The sequence below is a fragment of the Thamnophis sirtalis genome, unplaced genomic scaffold (assembly GCF_051295495.1).
Source record: "Thamnophis sirtalis isolate CommonGarterSnake01/CBP01778 unplaced genomic scaffold, rThaSir2_p1.2 scaffold_2, whole genome shotgun sequence".
In the NCBI taxonomy this organism is placed as follows: Eukaryota; Metazoa; Chordata; class Lepidosauria; order Squamata; family Natricidae; genus Thamnophis; species Thamnophis sirtalis.
The window spans coordinates 66888014-66907806 of NW_028261382.1; the positions used below are offsets into that span (position 1 = coordinate 66888014).

The following is a 19793-nucleotide window of genomic DNA, read 5'->3' on the forward strand; positions in this document are numbered from 1 at the left end:
AAGGGGGGGGGATGTAGCACGTGGAGTTGGGTGCCTTGGGGAGCCTTTGTCCCAGGGGAATCCTTGCTATGTCCCGGTGTGGAGCCAAACCCCCTCCTGGCACCTGGCAAGTGAATCTGGGGTCTGCCTTTTGAAAATCTCCATTTCCTGAACAGGGGTTGGGATTACAACTATGGCCAACTGGAGAGGTGATCCAGAAGATTTGAAAGGTTTGAAAAACAGCTTATGAAGACATGAAGTATCCAGTACATGGAGGCTCACATGCAACTTAGAACTACGTCACCTTCGGTCTGACCTGAATGTATTACCTAAATTATCCACCACAACATCCTACCTGTCAGTGACTACTTCAACTCAACCACAACACACACAATAGATGCAAACTCAAGGTAAACCGCTCCAAACTCGACAGCAGAAAATACGACTTCTGCCAGAGAGTGGTCAATGCCTGGAATGCCCTACCTGACTGCTGTTACATTCCGCAAACCCCCATATCTTTAACCTTAGACCAGGGGTGTCCAAACGTGGGAACTTTTAAGACTTGTGGACTTCAACTCCCAGAATTCCCCAGCCAGCATGCTCCCAAGTTTGGACACCCCTGCCTTAGACTATCTACTGTTGACCTCACCCTATTCCTAAGAAGTCTGCAAGGGACGTGCATAAGCCAACCGTTCCTGTCCTCCTGTCCCCATTTATTCGCACCCATTTCCCGAGTTCCTATTTATGTTTATCTTTATACCGGTTATCTTTTAACATGCTTGACAAAGAATAAGAAATAAAATAAACTCTTCCGAGCGCTCATCGAGCAGGAGGCTGGGGGTCCAGGCTGGGGTTGGGGGAGAGGGGAAGGAGGGGGCCGCGAGGGGATTTTGCATCCTTGTAAGTCACCGCAACGGAATCCGAGCCCGCAAGAAACGCAGGACGGGGCGGCGCGATGCAGGTCCAGGTGGCATCCAGCGAAGCGCAGCCTGGAAACCGGCAGAGAGGAGCGAAGCGCGGCCGCCCGGGCGCCGGAGGGGCAGCAGCCGAGGCAGGGGAAAGAAGCCCCCGGGGGGAAAGGAAGGATCTTTCTCGGGGCGCCCCGCAAAGCGGAGAAAGACCCCTCCCCTTTTGGCTCCGCGGAGGGGGAGGGGCGAGGGGAGGGGCGTCTGCAGGCTCGCGCGAGAAGCCGCCGCCGCGCTCCTCCCCCCCCCACATCCCCTCCCATCCCCACCCCTGCCGCCCATGGAGCGCTTCGGAGGTGCCTTCGTCTTCCCGGAGGGCGAGGCGGGCGGGACCCCGGCCGGAGGAGGAGGAGGAGGAGGAAGGGGCTGCTTGGTTATCGACCGTCCGACTCGGCAGCAGGCGCGGCACTACCAGCTGCTCTCGGAGCTGCAGGCGCTGGTGAAGGAGCTGCCCAGGTGGGGCGGGGGGCAGCAGGAGGGCGGTGGAGGAGGAGGAGAAGGAAGGGGCTTCGCGCAGGGCAGCCGGGTCCAGCCCCCTCACCCCCCACCGCCGGGTTTCCCCCGCAACGTCCGAGGGAGTGGGGGGGCAGAGGGACACACCCGGAAGTCACAAGTGGGGGGGGGCTTGGTTTGGGGGGCGCATCATGGGGGGGGGTGTGCTCATGCCCTTTTGGAGATCAGTCCAAAAGGCATTCAGGGCTCCGAAAGTGGGGAGGCAAATTTAAGGAAAGGCATATGTTGTATGTGTGTATATCTATATATGTATGTGTGTATGTGTGTGTGTGTGTGTGTGTATGTATATGTTTATATGTGTGTATGTGTGTGTATATGTATGTGTGTGTTAAGGAAACAATTAAAAATTATATGTATGTATATGTGTGTGTGTGTATGTATGTGTGTATGTATGTGTGTATGTATGTATGTATATATATATATATATATATATATATATATATATATGTATATGTATATGTATATGTATATGTATATGTATATGTATATGTATATGTATATGTATATGTATATGTATATGTATATGTATATGTATATGTATATGTATACACACACACACACACACACATACAGCAATCTCAATCTTACACGGGAAAAGACCCAAATACAAGAAGACCAGCATATATATATAATTGTTTCCTTAACATTCATAATTGTTTAGTGGACAGTGTATTCTCTGGGTCAATGTATTTTGCATACAATTCTGATAATAATATTACCATTGAAATATACATAAATCATACTATCATTCTAAAAAGGGCAAGAGGTGATGGAGAGACATAGAATATTTTTTAGCATGGTGCTCACTCTAATAAGTGTTAGAAAAAAGTAGTAATTGGGAAAATAATATTATATATACTGGAATATAATAGAACATATTGTGATTACTATGTATACACATATGTTAGAAGTTGAAAAAGTATGATTATGCTTGCTTAAATGGTAAGCTTTTGGAAGGCCTAAAGTGCTCTTTTCCAGAAAGGCTCTTTGCCCCCTTTGTCTCCCCTTCCCCATCTTCCTTTCCTCCTCACCTCCCCATCTTTTTAACCTTCTCTTTCTCCCACTCACCTCCCGACCCCACTACCCTGATTCTGACCCTCTCACCCTCCCCTTCAGCCTGTCCCTCAACCTCTCGCCCTCACCCCCCCATCCTAAAACCAACCCAAACTCTCACCCTCACTCACCCCTCTGAGGGTGGGTGACAGAAGGAGGGAAGCTTCCCCAGAGTCCATTAGCCCCATTTAAAGGCAGCTTATCTCCAGGAAGGCACCTTCACTCTGATAACTGACAGTAACTGACACTTTTAGCCTGCAGGGATGAGGTCATAAAGCCATCAGAATTCCCAAGGAGATGGCCAGCCTTCTCCTATCAGGGGGCACCTGCTCCTTCACCTTTGTGACCTATCCCCCTTGCTTGCCACACAAAGGTCTCTAGGAAGCTACCAAATCCATCACTAAAGTTGCCTACTTGTCATTTTTTGCAAGGTAGCCATTAGCACTTTGGGTGTGGATTTGGACGCCTCTTGTTATAGAAGCTCCCCTGAGCAGTCTAATGGTCTTCTGTTTGCTTTCTTTTTTTTTTTTAATTATTTTTATTTTTTATTACACAGACAACAATGGGAAAGGGAGAGGATGGAAAAAAAAAGGGGGGGGAGGGGAAACCCATCTTCACATACAATATGTCGTTTAATCACAGGTGCATCCCTACTAAGTTTATACATCCCGTATCTCTCTATTGTATATTTAATAAGCACCACAATAAGCTAGGGTTTAAAAAACAAAAAACAACAAAATAAAACAAGAGAGAGAGGGGGAAAAAGGGTAGGGGGAGGGGGGGAGGCCAAAAACGACAAAAAAAGGTCCAAGAAGGAAAGGAAAACAAAAAAAAACAAAAAAAAAAAAACCATCACATGCAGCATGTCGTTTGATTACGGTTGTTTTAACATCTACATCTTCAAATAATGTTTACCATCTCAGATATTTCCTCTAATGTAACTAAAGGTCTCATTTTCCTTCTACAATATATATTCAGTTAACATTAGCATTGTTTTCCCCCAGAGAATATACTTCTATTCATTGTTAATCTTGCATTTCATACCTTCAAACAGAGATCTTATTCCTTCATTGTTCAACAAGGCATCGCTGCCTATATATACCAGTTTTCATTTGTTCCCCTATTAGAATTGCCTTATCAGCAGCGAAATATCATTATAATAAGTTCTTAACCTTATACATTATATCACCAGACCTTATATTAGTACTTCCTTATATCATTGTTGAATTATTTCACAGCATAATTATATCATCATTTACTTTTTCCAATTAAGGCATAAGTGTATCATTTTTCATTTCCAAAATTTTGTTTTTTTTCCCTTAGCCATTGATAAAACAAGTCCCATATCTTATAAAATTGTTCATCCTCTTGCTCTCTAATTTCAAATGTCAATTTACTCATTTCGGCACAGTCCATTATTTTTCGAATGATTTCTTCCTCTTTTGGTATTGTTTCATTTTTCCAGTTTTTTGCAAATACAATTCTGGCTGCTGTTAACACATTTACAATCAAATATTTTAAGTCTTTGTTGTAGGTTTCTGGTAAAATTCCCAATAAAAAGACCTCTGGTTTAAAGTCTATTTGTTTGTGTATCATTTTCTCCAACCACATGTGGATTTTAGTCCAGTATCTTTTGGCTTCAGTGCAAGTCCACCACATGTGGTAGTATGAGCCAGGTATCTGGTGACATTTCCAACACTTTTCTGATTTATTCTTGAACATTCTTGCGATTCTGGTCGGGGGTAGATGCCACCTGTAAAACATCTTATACAAGTTTTCTCTATATGCAGTAGACATTGTCATTTTGTAATTTTGAGACCACAATTTCTGCCAATTCTCTAAATCAATCCCATACTTAAAAATTTCCCCCCAAGCAATCATAGTTTCTTTAACTTGTTCTTCATGCAATTTAAACTCCAATAAATATCCATATAGTTTTTTAATTACTTTTTCATCAGTACCTGTTAGAATTTTGTCTAGCTCAGTCATTTTATTGTAGAGACCTTTAGTTTTTCTATCTTCATTATATCTAGATTGTATCTGTACATATGAATACCAGTTCATTTCCATCCCTTCTTGCTTCAACTCTTGACTAGATTTGAGCTCACCCTCTGTATTCAATAATTCTATATATCTAACTGTTTGTTCCTTTTTATGTATTATCGGATACGAGAATGCTTCAATTGTTGATGTCCAGACTGGAATTTTTAAATAATGTAATTTTTTAATCTTTTCCCAATTTAACAACAACGCCTCCCTTATATAATGTCTTCTAAAATAACCATGTGGTTTAGTTCCCTTATACCATAAGAAGGCATGCCATCCCAACAGCAAATCGTGACCTTCTACGTTCAATAATCTAGAGTTTTTTAATGATATCCACTCCTTAATCCACATCAGGTTTGCTGCCTGATAGTATAGCTCCCAATCGGGTAAACCAAAACCTCCTCTTGATCTAACATCTTGTAGTAATTTAAGCTTTATTCTAGCTTTTTTCCCTTGCCAAATAAATTTCAAAACTATTTTATTTAAGTCTAGAAAAAAATCCTTACCCAGTCTAATTGGGATTGTCTGAAACAGATATAGAATTCTAGGTAGAATGTTCATTTTAATTGTGGAAATTCTTCCCATCATTGATAAATGCAAGTTTTCCCATTTCTCCAAATCGATTGCTATTTGTCGTTTTAATCTGGTATAATTATCCTCTTTAAGAGTGCTACATCTAGGTGATAAATGTATCCCCAAATATTTAATCTTACTTGTGTTTTGAATCTGCAACATTTCTGACAACTGTTCCTTTTGTGTAGCTGGGATATTCTTTGTCATGATCTTTGTTTTATCTTTGTTTATTTTCAAGCCTGCTACTTCTCCATATTCCTCTATTCTTTCTAACAATTTGGGTGCGGTTTCTAATGGATCTTCAAGAATGAAAACTAAGTCGTCTGCAAACGCTTGCAGTTTATACTCTTCTCTCTTAATTTTCATTCCTCTTATTTCTTCTTCTACTCTGATCTTTCTATTTAAGACCTCTAGTGTTAGGACAAAGAGTAGCGGTGATAGTGGGCAGCCTTGTCTTGTACCTCTCTTTATTTCAATCGGTTCTGTTAGTTCTCCATTTACCATTATCTTTGCTGCTTGTTTCTGGTATATCGTTCGTATACTTTGAGTAAATTTCTTGCCAAAGTTCATCTGCTCCAGTTGCAAAAACATAAACTGCCAATTCACATTATCAAAGGCCTTCTGCGCATCGAGGAACATCAGTGCCAATTGTTTTTCTGGGTGGGCCTCATAGTATTCCAAGGTATTCAAAATTATTCTCATATTGTCTTTGATTTATCTTTTAGGTAAAAAGCCATTTTGATCTGAATGGATGAAGCCATTTAAGTATTTTTTAAGTCTCTCAGCTAGTATAGATGCAAATAGCTTGTAGTCTGAGTTTAATAAAGAAATTGGTCTATAATTCTTGATTTGTGTTAAATCAGTCTCTTCCTTGGGTAGTAATGTGATATACGCTTCTGACCATGACTTCGGTATTTGGTTCTCAGTCATCACTTCATTCATGACTTGTAGGAGTGGGAGGGTCAATATTTCTTCAAATGTTCTGTAGAATTCCACGGGTAGGCCATCTGGTCCTGGGGCTTTCCCATTATTTTGTTTTTTAAGTGCCTCTGTTAGTTCCATCATTGTTATTTTTCTTTCTAACATTGTTCTAGTTTCATCTGGTACCTGGGGGAGATTGGCATCTTGTAGATACTTTTTGACTCGTCCCTCCTCCACCTTCTCTTGTTCATAGAGTTTGACGTAGTAGTCATGTATAATATATTTTTTTTCGGTAATTCCATATTGAATTTCTCCTTGTTTATCTCTTAGTTGAAGTATTTTCTTTGTTTCTCTCTCTTTTTTCATCTTATATGCTAACCACCTGCCTGGTTTGTTCGCATTTTCAAAATAATTCTGTTTGGCACCTCTAATTTTTTGTGCCAGTTCTTCCTTTTCTAATAGGTCCATTTTGTGTTTAATTATGTCCATTTTTATTTTAACATCTTTTTTTTGTGGTGCTCTCTGTAGGTCTCTTTCAAGTATTTTATAGTCATTGTCTAAAGCTTTATGCATTTGTCTTTTTTTTGAGTTTCTCTTCCTTGTGTAATCTATTGTCAAACCTCTGATAACAGCCTTCATTGTGTCCCAGAGATTCTGCAACGACGTATCTTCTTTCCTATTTTCTTTAAAAAAAAGGACTAGCTCTTTTTCCATTTTTTGTACAAACTCTTTTTCTTTCAATATAGTGTTATTTAGTGTCCATCTAGATCTTGCCCTTTGGCTTTTCCATTTAATTAAAATTGGATTGTGGTCCGCCCAGGTACTTGCTTCAATCTCAATTTCTTTTATGTTGGAGCTCAACTCCGCTGAGACCCATATCATATCTATTCTAGAGAATGAAGAATGTCTATTTGAGTAGAAGGTATATTGTTCTTTTTTAGCGTTTCTTTCTCTCCATATATCTTTTAAATTTAGTTCATCTGTCATCCTAAAAAAAGATTTCGGCAGAGGCTTCCTATTTAATTTTTTTGTTTTATGTGTTTTATAGTCCATATTTTGATTCACAATGCCATTAAAGTCTCCCATCATACAAATATCAGCATAGTCTAGTTCCAAAACTTTTTGTGTAGTTTTTTGTAGAATTCATCTTGTTTTTCATTGGGGGCGTAGATTCCAATTAGGAGTGTCTTTTTGGTATCCATAATTTCCACCATCAAAATTCTTCCCTCTTCCTCTGCGTATACTACTTTTGTTGGGATGTTGCCTTTAATATAGAAGACCACTCCTCTTTTCTTACAATTTGCCAATGATGAAAACATTTTCCCAAGCTTTGGTTGAGTTAGTAAATGTTCATATTTCTTTTGAATATGTACTTCTTGCAGACAGATTATGTCAAGTTGTAATTTCTCTAATTTATGGAATACTTTCTTCCTTTTAGTTACCGAATTGAGTCCATTAATGTTAATTGTAATCATTTTTCTTTCTTCCATGTTTATACTTTATATACAGGGTTTATCGCTCTAGTGGATCTAGGTTCTCGTTTTTCTTTGCGGCTCCCATTCCCTGTCTCCCCTTCTTTCTCACTTCCACCTACTGCTCCTTCTATTTTTTCGGTCGCGGTTACAGGTGGTTCCAGTATTTGTATCACTGCATCGTCTTTCCCAGCTTTCTCCGCCGTTTCTCTAAAGTATTCTTCGTAGAAAGCTTCTGCCTTCTCAGTTGTATCTATCCTGTGTCTTTGTCCTTGCCAAGTACATAATAAACCTTCCGGTATGAGCCATCTGTAGTTAACACCTTTTTTTATCAATACTTTGGTCAGAAATTGATATTCTCTTCTCCTCTCTCTCACCTCTCTTGGAATTTGTTTGAGTACTACAATCTCCTTACCTTTATATTCTAATTTTCTATCTCTCATTTTCTGTAAGATTTGTGATTTAATTGTTTTCTTAGTAAATCTTACATGCACTTCCCTTGGAAGAGCATTTCTCATTGCATATCTTGTGTATACTCTAAAAGTCTCATCAATTGTTTCTTTTATTTGGTCCTGGGACATCCCCAGAACATCTATCAAAATATTGGAAATTATCTGAACTAAGTCCTCTCCTTTTTCTTCTTCTATGTTTTGAAATCTTAAAAAAAATTCAGACCTGTCCATCTCCCATCTTAATATTCCACTGCTCTCTCTTTCTACATCACTTAGTCTGATCTCTAGCTTTTCAGTTTTCTTCTCTCCTTCTTGAATCTTATTTTCAATTTTTTGAATCCCATTTTCGTATTTCAGCATCCAGTTGTGTATACTTTCTACTTTTCCTTCCATATTATCAACTTTTTGCACTATGCTTTGGTTTTGTTGTTCCATTGCCTCCATTTTTTTTACAAGGGTATCGTTTCCTGCTTGCATTTTCTGCATCATTTGTATAAGTGTTTCAAAGTTGGCTTCCTTCTCTTTTTCCTGATGGGACATCGTCTGTGTTGTCCTCTGGCCTCCCGCAGGTGAGGGGGCAGGGGTTAATGTAAAGCCAGAGGCAGCTGCTTTTCTACTCATAGCCAATTAGTATTAGAGGGTGGAGAGTTATAGGTATGGTGGATTAAGTACGTAAAGTACACAGAGGAGAGGGGGGGGAGATAAGAAAAGGGGGAAAAGAGAAAGGAAAGGAAAAGAGAGAAGGGAGAGAAAAGGAAGGAAAGAAAAGGAAACTTTTTTTTTCAAAGATGAAATGCAGTAAGAATGCAATAAAATATATATATAAATAAGAGAATATGAAATAGTAAAAAAGAAAAGGAAGACACCCCCCCTCCAAAAAGGGGAGAAGGGGTGCTTCAGTTACAAGTGAGAAAAGAAAGAAGCAGAAAAAATGTAAATAGTCAAGAGGTGATCCAAAGGTTAAAAAGAATAATCAAAACAGAAAAGAAAAAAAAATGTAAAAGATCAAAAGGTCGATGGTGATAATCAAAAAAGAAAAACTCAATGTCGATGTCTCCACAGCCGGTAATATGAGAATGGTGTTGGGAGATGAAAGGATGCCAACAAGCTAAAACAAATGATTTTTTCCGGACTCTTTTTTTCCCCCCCCCCCTAAGATAAGAGTCTCTCCAAGGTCACTCTCAGCTTTGCTGTTTTATCTCACAGGTTCCCAGCTGCGTAAACACGTAAATCAAATGCATTACAGGGGGGATTTTAATAACAAAGTTCGAGTCCACAAGATGGCAGTGTTGGCTTGTAGTTTGTAGTTTACAGCTTGTTTTAGTCCGTTCCTTGGCGTTTGTTAATTACTAATTGTTAAAAAAAAACATCAAAAGGGCTAAAAGGCAACGAAGAAAAAAAAAACCAACCAGATCTTCAAAGCACTTTAAGTTTAAGATTTAGTGCCCCATTAGATTCAAAGTTAAAGGTATCAACAACAAAGAGAAGGAACGCAAAAAGCCGATTCAAATTACAGGAAAGTCCAGCCCGGCTTCCAGGAATTTAAAAAAAAAGGAACAGAAAAATAAACTTCCAAATGGCAAACATTTATCACCGCCGCTTTTCTCACTTATCAGCCTTATTTTAAACTAAGTTTCCAAATTTAGAGTGTTCTCTTTCCAACAAGAAAAAAGGATTTAAAACTCACATCAAACGACATGTTCATATTCAGCTCTCTCTCTGGGCCTTTGCAGTTGCAGTCAGCATCAAGTCGATCCGGAAGTCACTGGATTAGGAAGGCTTTCCTTAGGTTCCCAGAGATTTTGCGAACATCTCTGGGACCACTGGAGTTCCCCCCACGTCACTGTCTCTACGGGACAGCTTAGATTCAAACGAATCGTCCAAAAAAGACTCCGGTATAGATGGTCATTCAGGAAATGCCTGAAAGTCCGTCTTCTCACTGCTAAGCCCCGCCTTCTTCCTTCTGTTTGCTTTCTAAGGTCGGGTTGGAAGCAGACTTAACTGTTTAGGGAAGACCTTGAAATAGATTTAGAATAGAACAGGAACAGGAATAGAGCTGGAAGGGACCTTGGAGATCTTCTAGTCCTGCCCCCTGTTCAAGCAGGAGAACCTATACCATCTCAGACAAGGGACTGCCCAGTTTCTTCTTAAAAAGCTCCAGTGATGGAGTGCTCATGATTTCTGGAGGCAACCTCTGTTCCACTGATTAATTGTCCTCCCTGTTAGGAAGTTTCTCCTTAATTCCAGGTCGCTTCTCTCTTTGGCTCGTTTCCATCCATTGTTTCTTGTCCTGCCTTCAGGTGCTTTGGAGAATAATTTGACCCCCTCTTCTTTGTGGCAGCCCCTCAAATACTGTAATGCTGCTATCATATCCCCCCTAGTCCTTCTTTTCTCTAGACTGGCCATACCCAAATCCTGCAGCTGTTTTTCATATGGTTTAATCTACAGGCCCCTATTTGTCTCATTGTCCAACAAGAACTGAGTCTAACAGATCTCACTGATTTTAGTGGTACGGTGTTGACAAACTTTCAATCCTGTCCATTGTCTGGAAAGACCAATAGATTTTAAACCAATGTTATTCAGCCTGTCCCATTTAGACCCATTACAATATATACTCTGCATTGTTTTCTGACGAACAGTGGGAAAATCTTTTAAATGTATTACTTTCTTCTCCCACTTTGAAGTCTCTTGTCTCTCCATCACCTTATTTAGTCAGCGAAGCTCCTCCTGTTTTCCCCATCAAAGAGGAAGGAGCCATAAAGTAGTTGAGAAATGACAGTGGAGACGGAATATGGAGGGCAGATAAAACTGCATGCTGTGAAGATTCAGAACTACCCTAGGGGATCAATCTGCTTGTGTGCCTCACTGACAAGAGGGTCTCCTGCTTGAGCAGGGGGTTGGACTAGAAGACCTCCAAGGTTCCTTCCCATTCAGTTATTCCTTTATTCCATTCTCTTAAAAAGGTGTGAAGGCTTGGAAATGAGAGCTGATAGGAGTAGGCTTCGGCCCAATACAAAATGGCAGTGGGTGGTTCAGTGCAGAAGCCTCCCCCAGGCTATACTCTATTTGCAGGGGTGCAGTGTATTTTGTGCATGCATGCAGCCGTGGGCTCTGTTGACTTGGGTGAAAACCTCCTTGTGAAAACCCAGCTGACAAGGAGCTTTCAACATTTTTGAGCCAACAAGGGATTTGATCCAGGGGCATCCAAAGTCCTTAAAGGCAAGCAGCCTTGCGCTTGGGAGAAAGTGGCCAATTTACTCTTTTCATGGTTTCCATGGTTGAGTTTCCGTGGTTGAGTTTCCATCAGTGGTGGGTTCTGGATGGTTACAATGGGATCCGGAACCCAACACTGATGGAAACCACATGAATGCACACAGCACACGCATACAGCGCACACATGTGTCCTTATCTCTTCCGACGCCTCTGCGAGCCTCCGGGACGCTCCAGCTGCTCGGAGAAGCATCGCGCAGGCGCCGTGTGCTCCGTGTGTGTGCGTGAAAGCACCAAAGAGCTCAAATGCAGGTAAGGAGCTCGGGCGGGCGGGTGGGCCCTCTGGAGCACCATACCGGAATGGTACCCAGTGCTTCAGGCAGACACTAGTACACCTGTACTGAGGCATACTGCCTGCAACCCACCATTAGTTTCCATGGTTGAGTTCTCATGGTTGAGTTTCCATGATTGAGTTTCCGTGGTTGAGTTTCCTGGTTGAGTTTCCATGGTTGAGTTTCTGTGGTTGAGTTTCCGTGGTTGAGTTTCCGTGGTTGAGTTCTCATGATTGAGTTTCCATGGTTGAGTTTTCATGGTTGAGTTTCTGTGGTTGAGTTTCCGTGGTTGAGTTTCCGTGGTTGAGTTTCCGTGGTTGAGTTTCCATGGTTGAGTTTCCATGGTTGAGATGCAATTGATGACAAAAATCTTTCTCGCTTAGCGCAGTCTTGATGACAAAAATCTTTCCTCCCCCAGTTCTTCTCAACAGAGGCTGTCCTACACCATCCTCAGTGACCTGGCCTTGGCCCTCCTTGATGGAACTGTCTTTGAGATAGTGCAGGGCCTGCTGGACATCCAGCACCTGATGGAGCGAAACCTCTACAACCAGCGGCTCAAACTGCAGACGGAGCATCGAGGCAAGTGAGCTGTTTGCACAAATAGGTCACTCCCATTGAGCCTTTGCACTCACTAGTGAAGGGGCAGGGGTCCTTGACCAAACTGTGGTTTTCCCCTTTTCCCTTTTTGTGAGTGAAAGGAGATGGCTGGAGGCTCAACCCACCCCAGGAGAAGGAATAGACTGGCCGTGAGAGCTGGCAGATTTCTGGCATCACAATATCACAGGCCACATTTCCTGCATCTCCCAACAGAGGAGAAGGGAAAGTGTGCAGTGGGCAGCAGCAGCCAAAAAAGCTAATACAATTCTGGGTTGTATAAACAGAGGCATAGAATCAAGATCACGTAAAGTATTAGTGTCGCTTTATAAAACCCTAATAAGACCACATCCCTGGAATACTGTAACCAATTTTGGTCCCTGTACTAAAAAAATAGATGTTGAGATTTTGGGAAAAGGAGATAATAGTATTCCTCAGATCTCAAAAAGATCTCAAAAAGACGCAAGTGAGGATCAAAACAGATGTTTTATTAGTCTAGAACAGCTTTTCCTCTACTATAACAACGTTAAGATGGGTGGACTTTAACTCTGCAACCAGCAAGATGTGGTGTAATAAGTGACATGAAGGCAAAGTCTGACTGACCCTTAGAAAGGCTTTGAAAGGCTGTGAAATAAACGACTTGGGAGGCAAAGGGTGTAAGAGGTACCATGTTTTTTGGAGTATAAGATGCACCTTTTCCCCCCAAAAAAGAGGGTGAAAATCTGGGTGTGTCTTATAGACTGAATACAGCATTTTTGGCCTCCCGAAACACCGCCCCCTTCGCAAAAATGGATGTGCAGAAGGTTTGGGAGGCCTGAAAAGTGGTCCTGGAGGCTGGGGCCATTTTTTGCTCATTTTTGCCCCCAGCCACCAGTAGCCCTCTATAAACCTCCCAAGCCTATGCATGCCCTGTTTATTGCAAAAAAATGGGCTGGGTTTTTTGCTCATTTTTTGGGGGGGAGCCCCCAGGAGCACTTTGCAGACCTCTCAAACTCTCTGCATGGCCCGCTTTTCATAAAAAAATGAGGCGTGCAGAGGGTTTGCCTGCAGTGTGCAAAATCTTTTTTTTTTTAATTTACCTTTTCAAAATCCTGGTGCGTCTTATACTCCGAAAAATACGGTGCTTGTTTGGGAAGCTTTGTGTAGATTCCTGCACTGAAGGGGGCTTGGACCTGAAGACTGCAGTGGAGAAGCTTTGATATCTTCTCCTTCCCTTTCTCTTGTCCTTAAGGGCAAGCAGCTTCAGCTCCCTGTCCTGGGTCATTCCATGAGTACAGCGGAGTAGCCAGCAGAGACTGAGTCGGTTGGGCAGGTGGTAGCTACATTTTGGGGACCTCATGCCCTTTTTCTCCTTCCTTTCTTACCAGCCCTGAAGCAGGAGACCTTCCGCAAACACAAGGAAGACCAGCAGAGCTGCCAGCCGCACAACCTGCCCCTTCTGAAGGCTGCTCAGCAGCGAGAGACGGAGGTAAAGGCAGCAGTAGCAATAGTCAGAGTAACCTTGGTGGGGGTGACGGTGGGATGTAGAGCTTCCTTCCCACTTAGCCCATGGTTTGAAGCATCGTTCAAAGCGCCCAGTGCTGTTCATGGTGCTTCTTCTTTTGCCTTTTGGGGTTCTCCTCTGCTCAGGCTGTGGAGCAGCGAATCCATACAGAGCTGCGGATGATGGACGAGAAAATAGTCCTGGAGCTGGATCAGAAAGTGGTGGACCAGCAGAGCACCTTGGAGAAAGCAGGCGTCTCTGGCTTCTACATCACCACCAATCCCCAGGTCTGTTCAGGCTGGAATCCTTTGTTCTGCCCCAGGCTTCCTTAGAAAGCAAGCAGCAGAGTCTTCATCCCGGCAAAACCTCTTTTATTTACACGACTGTGAATTCCTTTCATTCACAGTCAGCCAGGCTTAGCAATCAGTCTTTCAGAGGAATGTTTATCCACATGAACCTTATCTTGTTTGGAGAGCTGCCAGATAACTAGTTTCCAGCCGCAGGGCAAGGCAACGCTTGGCACAGAGTCTCTTATCGTCACAAAAAGAATTTTCCACTCTTGAAATGACCGAAGGAACTAATTGTTTCCTGCAAAAGCCCCCTCCCCATTCTCTCCTCTTTTGTTTCCTCTGGGAGGGGCCAATAACCTCCAAGGTGTGGCTTTACTCCCAAGTCGACCCTGCTTTCTTAGTTGTTCTTGTCTTCTGGCAGCTCTGCGCACGCGCACACTGGAAACAGGCTCCAGCTGTTCCTCTGCCTCACTGCTGTCTAGCTCCCTCTCTGCCTCTGACACAGAGCCTCATCTGAGCCTTCCTCAGACTCCAGGACTAGCCCATGTTCCTCCCCAAAGTCCTCTCTGTCCGACTCTGCTGCCAGCTGCGCAGGCCACCGGCAGTCCACAACAGCCTTGCCCAAAGTTGAGTGCCAGCAAGAAGACCGGGGAACGGGGAGGATGAGGGGATCAGATCCCCTGCTCTGGAGGGTGAAACTGCCCACCCTAGAGGGTCTAGCAGGGAGAGATGCAAGGGCCCATCTTTCCCCCTCCTGAGATCAAGGGATGGGGGCTCTAGTGGCCCACCCACTTGGAAATTGCTTAACAACACCCCCACCAGAGGGTCAGAGCAGCCTGCTAGGAAGAGAGGGAATGGGGGCTCTTCTACGGGACCTCCAGAGGGGCACAACCTCTTTACATAGCAGCAACAGAGGGCCCTGCAGGAGAAATACATGTTTATTTGTAAGCCACCCAAGGGGAGTGCTGCGGTGGCCTAGACGTGGAACCATCGCCTCACAATCAGGAGGCTGTGAGTTTGATCCTAGGTAGAGGCAGATATTTCTCTCTCTGGGCACAATGAGAATATATCTGCTGAACAAAACTCCGCTCTGGTAACAGGAAAGGCATCCGGCCCCTCTCATCCCTCTCCTCTCTTCTCCCAAAAACTAGGGAGACCCCTTTCTGAGACACTTCCTTCCCCCTTCAGAGACAGATTGCATTTGTCAGACCTTGTCTAGGCTGCAGTTCTTCCCAAGGCCATTCCCACTCTGGAATGGAGGAAAAACTTCCTAACAGTGAGGACAATTAACCAGTGGAACAGAAGTTGCATTCAGAAGTTGTGGGTGCTCCAACACTGGAGGTTTTTAAGAAGAGATTAGACAAACATTTGCCCAGAATGATACACGGCTATGATGGGAAACCTATGGCACGCATGCAGCTATATGTGTTGGCATGCAAGCCACCAGCTCCAGTGCATATGCATGTTTGGCCTTCCGGAGGGCCGGGGGAGGCAGTTTTTGCCCTCCCTGGCCTTCAAGAAAGCCTCCAGAGCCTGGGGCGGGCGAAAAATGGACCCAACAGGCCAACCGGAAGTTTGGAAACGATTTGGAGGCTTTCCTGGAGTCTGGGAAGGGCGGAAATGGCCTTCCATGCGCCCCCAGAGGAAATACCAAGCTCAGCTTGGAGGCGACTAGTGTGGTGCACGTGGGATGGGGAGCATGGGGAGGTTGTGCATGCATGCACATGTGGGGGGGGACGCTTTGCATTATGGGTGCCAGCACACTCGTGCACTATTGTGCGCACACCCTCACATTTTTGGCATCCAATAACAAAAAGATTAACCATCACTGGTGTAGGGTCTCCTGCCTGAAGACCTCCAGTCCCTTCCAATTCAATTCTGATTGATTGACTACACTCCCTGCCTTCCTCTCCCTCCTCTCCCTCCTTGCCACCTCTTGCATCCAGAATCCAAGCCAGGGAGACATTTTGAAACCGTCTAGCAGGCTAGATCTACACAGGGATTTGGGCCCTCAGCAGGAAGAGGGTTAAAATTCCCTCGGGGGTTGTTGTTACTGAGATGTTTGGGGGAGAAGGGAGGGGGAGGGGGGCAAGGACTGCTACTTTCTGAGATGCTAACTGCCCCCATCTCCTCTTCCTCCTCCCCCGATCCCTCCAAGTTTTCATGGGCTGCTAGATGAGTTTCTAATCCAGCGATGGCTAACTTTTTTCTAAAGAGTGCCAAAGTTGTGCGCATGCGCCCCACTTGCTTGTGTATGTGTGTCAAGCATAAACCCACTTACCCCATGCGGGAGGGGGGAGTTTTCACGCTTCGGAGGCTCCCCCCCCCCCGCAGAGGCCTCCAGAAGGCGGAAATGGATGGTTTCCGAAATTCCAGTTGACCTGTTGGGCCTGTTATTCACCCTCCTCAGGCTTTTCTGAAGCCTGGGGAGGGCAAAAATGGCCTCCCTCCCCTGGCCCTCTGGAAGGCCGAAAATCAGCTGATCAGTGCGCCCATGCATCCCGGAGCCGAGGGCTGCCATGCCAGCAAATATGGCTCAGCATCACAGTTCAAAACTATTGTTTATAGGCAGGATGTAGAAATGGGTTGGCTTTGCCCTTGCTTCTTGCAAGGCCTTTTGCTGACGGGTGGGTGGGTGGAAGAAGTTGGCTTGCTTTTATATTCCTAAGTTAAACATAAACTCTTTTGTTTCTCTCCCAGGAATTGATGCTCCAAATGAATATGCTGGAGCTCATTCGGAAGATGCAGCAAAGGGAAATGCAGCCCAGACAGCCGTTCCCCTGAGAAGGGACACAGGACTGTCTCCCACCATGCCTAGCATTCACCCTCCTCGTGGGTCTTGTGGAAAAATGGAGGATGGGTGGGTGGTTTTTATTTTAGAGGTTTGCCCCACAAGAGAGCAGAACAAGGCTGGGGGCCGGGCAGGCCCAGGGCTTTCTTGCTGACCCTCCTTGAAGGAGCTCAGATCGAGTTTTTCTTTGGTCTTTCTTAGAGTCGGGGTCCTGGGGCTGGTTTGTTTCTTAATAATGTTTGAGGAATTTTCAGTTTGAGGAATATCTACAGGTTGGTATTTGGAAATTGTAATATAGGGAATACAGGCTGCAAAAAGGCAATAAACACCATTTATTTATTCAGTAGACTTCTATGGCTGCCCATCTTAAACACAGGATCTTGGTTGGCTAACAGTGTTCAAAAGGATAAAAACATATATTAAAAAATGGAAAACACATAGCAGCTGGGAGAGGGTGGAATTACAGAAACAACAGTCAACATTCAGCCCAAGCAAGAAAGAGGCTCTGTCGTATAGCTGCAGCCCCTGATTCAAGCCCACTGCCAAGTCTCCAACGTTTTCGTCTTGGGGAAGGAAGCTTTGGGAGAGGGAACAAGGAGGCCTGTGGATGGGAGTGTTTCTAGAATTTAATTTTTATGATTACAGAAAAGGGTTTTTTTTTAAATTGCTCCCATATATTTTACCAATAGCATTTATACTTATATGCCACTTCACAGTGCTTTGCAGCCCCCTCTCTAAGCTGTTTACAGAGGCAGCCTCTTGCCTCCAAGAATCTGGGCCCTCATTTTACCCGCCTCAGAAGGATGGAAGGCTGAGTCAACCTTGAACTCCAGGCTGCCGGGCAGAATTAGCCTGCAATCCTGCATTCTAATTGCTGTGCCACCATAGCTCTTAGTTATTTGACTCTGCCATGCTTCAACATCAAGATTTGTTAAGGCAGTTTATCCACCCACCATACGCACACAGGCTTGGAATGAAGCTCTAAAACCAAAGTCTCACAGCAGCATCAAAACATGCTAAAGCAGCATCAGTAAACCCAACTTGAGGAAAACCTTATATCAGAAAAGCACTAAATTTCCCCAATGTGATAAGAGAGGCGTTAGAAATGCCCCCTTCAGAATTCCCCGTATGGCCTTTGGCTGTGAACTCTGCAGTTGCCTTCCAAAACAGAGGCCCAGCTTGTTTAGTGGTGGTTTTGAATGGTGAAAAGGACCCTGGGAATTGTGCAAATCATCCTCTAGAACAGGGGTCCCCAACCCCCTGGCCTTCAGCTATTCGAAACCAAATACAGTAGAACCTCTGGTCACGAACCCTTCTGACCACGACCAAATCAGGTTCCGAGAAAAACATGCACGATTTTTTTCCCCATGAGCGATTTCTACTTCCGTGCCTTTTTTTTAAGCGCCAAATTTCCAAAATTAGGTTCAGGTGACGATCAAATCGGGTTGCAACCAAAGTTATGGAATGAAATGAATTATGGTCGTGACCACGGGTTGTACTGTATATATTAAATCCCCCACCCCGCCCCCCAACCGGTCCAAACATTTGTGAAGAATAGAATGGAATAGAGAGCAAAATAGAGCAGAGTACAACACAACAACACAATTTTTTATTAACCAAGTATGATTGGACAAACAAGGAAGTTCTCTCCAGTGCATAAACTCACAGTGTATATACAACTTACAAGCAATATGTCATAGATCATAAATCATAATTACAATCATTAATCATAAGTTACAAACTAATTGATAAACCATAAAACAATAGGAAGCTAGGAAAGATGAGAAATGAGACAGTGTGGTGGGAATAAAGTGTTTAGCAGAGTGACGGCATGGTGGGGGGGGACTGTGCTTGTGTCTAGTTGTTTTGGGGTGCAATGCCTTATAGCAGCGCACTAAGTGGAAACAGATTATGTCCGGGATGCGAGGGGTCTGTAGATATTGTCACAGCCCTCTTTCTAACTCAGGCAGTACACTGGTCCTCGATGGAAGGCAGGCTGGTTGCTTGTTTTTCTGCAGTTCTAATTATCCATTGAAGTCTGTGTTTGACCTGTTTGGTTGCAGTGCCAAACCAGACAGTTATGGAGATGCAGATGACAGACTCAATAATTCTTCTGTAGAACAGAATCAGCAGCTCCTTGGGCAGTCTGAGCTTTTTGAATTGATGCAGGAAAAACATTCTTTGTTTTTCTTTTTAATGATAGTTCTAATGTGAAGCATCCATTTCAAGTCCTGGGAGATTACAGAATGCAAAAAATTGAAGGACTCTACTGCCAATACTGTGCTATTAAAAATTTAACGGAATAAAATAGGAGCTATTGGTACTGGCAGTTATTGCTAGGAATACAGCTTGTTTAGAGGAAATGAATGATTTCATATTGCTTGACCCAGCCTATATTATCAAGAAATGATACAAAATACAAATTTGTGAGGAAGGTTAAATGCAATGGAAAGGAAAAGGACTTAAAAAATTATACACTGTGTGGCCTTTGACTGATTCACTTAAATATTTTAATTGATAACTTTTTTTTAACAGAGCACATGCCTAGGATTTGTTTTGTGGGAAGTCTCCACCCTCCCCTGAATGAAATATTTTGGGAAATATTAAAAAAAATTTTAAAAGGCAGATTATTATATTTCCCTAAAGGAGAGATGGAGAAACATGCTTTTAGAGGCAGACAGCACGCCCCAGTCTTTCTTAATAGCCCACAGCAGATGCCAGCACGTAAGGAGATAAAGAGCTTATTGAAAAAGGAAGCAGCTGTCTAGATGGCTCTTATTCATAAGCAAAGCAAATGCTGCAGGCAGAAATTGATGCAAGACATGCTATTTCAAAACTCCTTGCAGCAAAGTTTGACAGCTAACAGAAGCAGAATGGTAGGATTAGTACAGCAACCCCTCACCCAAGATCTAGCACAGGACCAAAGCCATTAGCTACAATAGGAATTGCCCAACACCCTTTCATTGCACAACAAAAATTGCAGCATTTCAGGACCTGTATAAAAATCCTGGCACTTATCTAGCTAACGGTTCAGCTCACCCAGAACTACAAACCCTGGTGGCTCTGTTCACTAATAAATGGACTTTCTTTTCCACTCAGCCTCCAGCCTCCATGTTGTT

General features: G+C 43.4%; 1 protein-coding gene across 1 annotated transcript; it reads left to right on the forward strand.

Moving 5' to 3' along the window:
* The first annotated feature begins 1192 nt into the window (after window positions 1-1192).
* On the forward strand, window positions 1193-17017 carry DGCR6 (DiGeorge syndrome critical region gene 6). Its single transcript, XM_087705851.1, has 5 exons — window positions 1193-1400; window positions 11935-12095; window positions 13478-13578; window positions 13740-13880; window positions 16584-17017. Exons 1-5 carry the CDS (start codon window positions 1225-1227, stop codon window positions 16665-16667), a joined length of 663 nt encoding a protein of 220 aa, XP_087561977.1. The 5' UTR covers window positions 1193-1224; the 3' UTR covers window positions 16668-17017.
* The last annotated feature ends 2776 nt before the right edge of the window (window positions 17018-19793 follow it).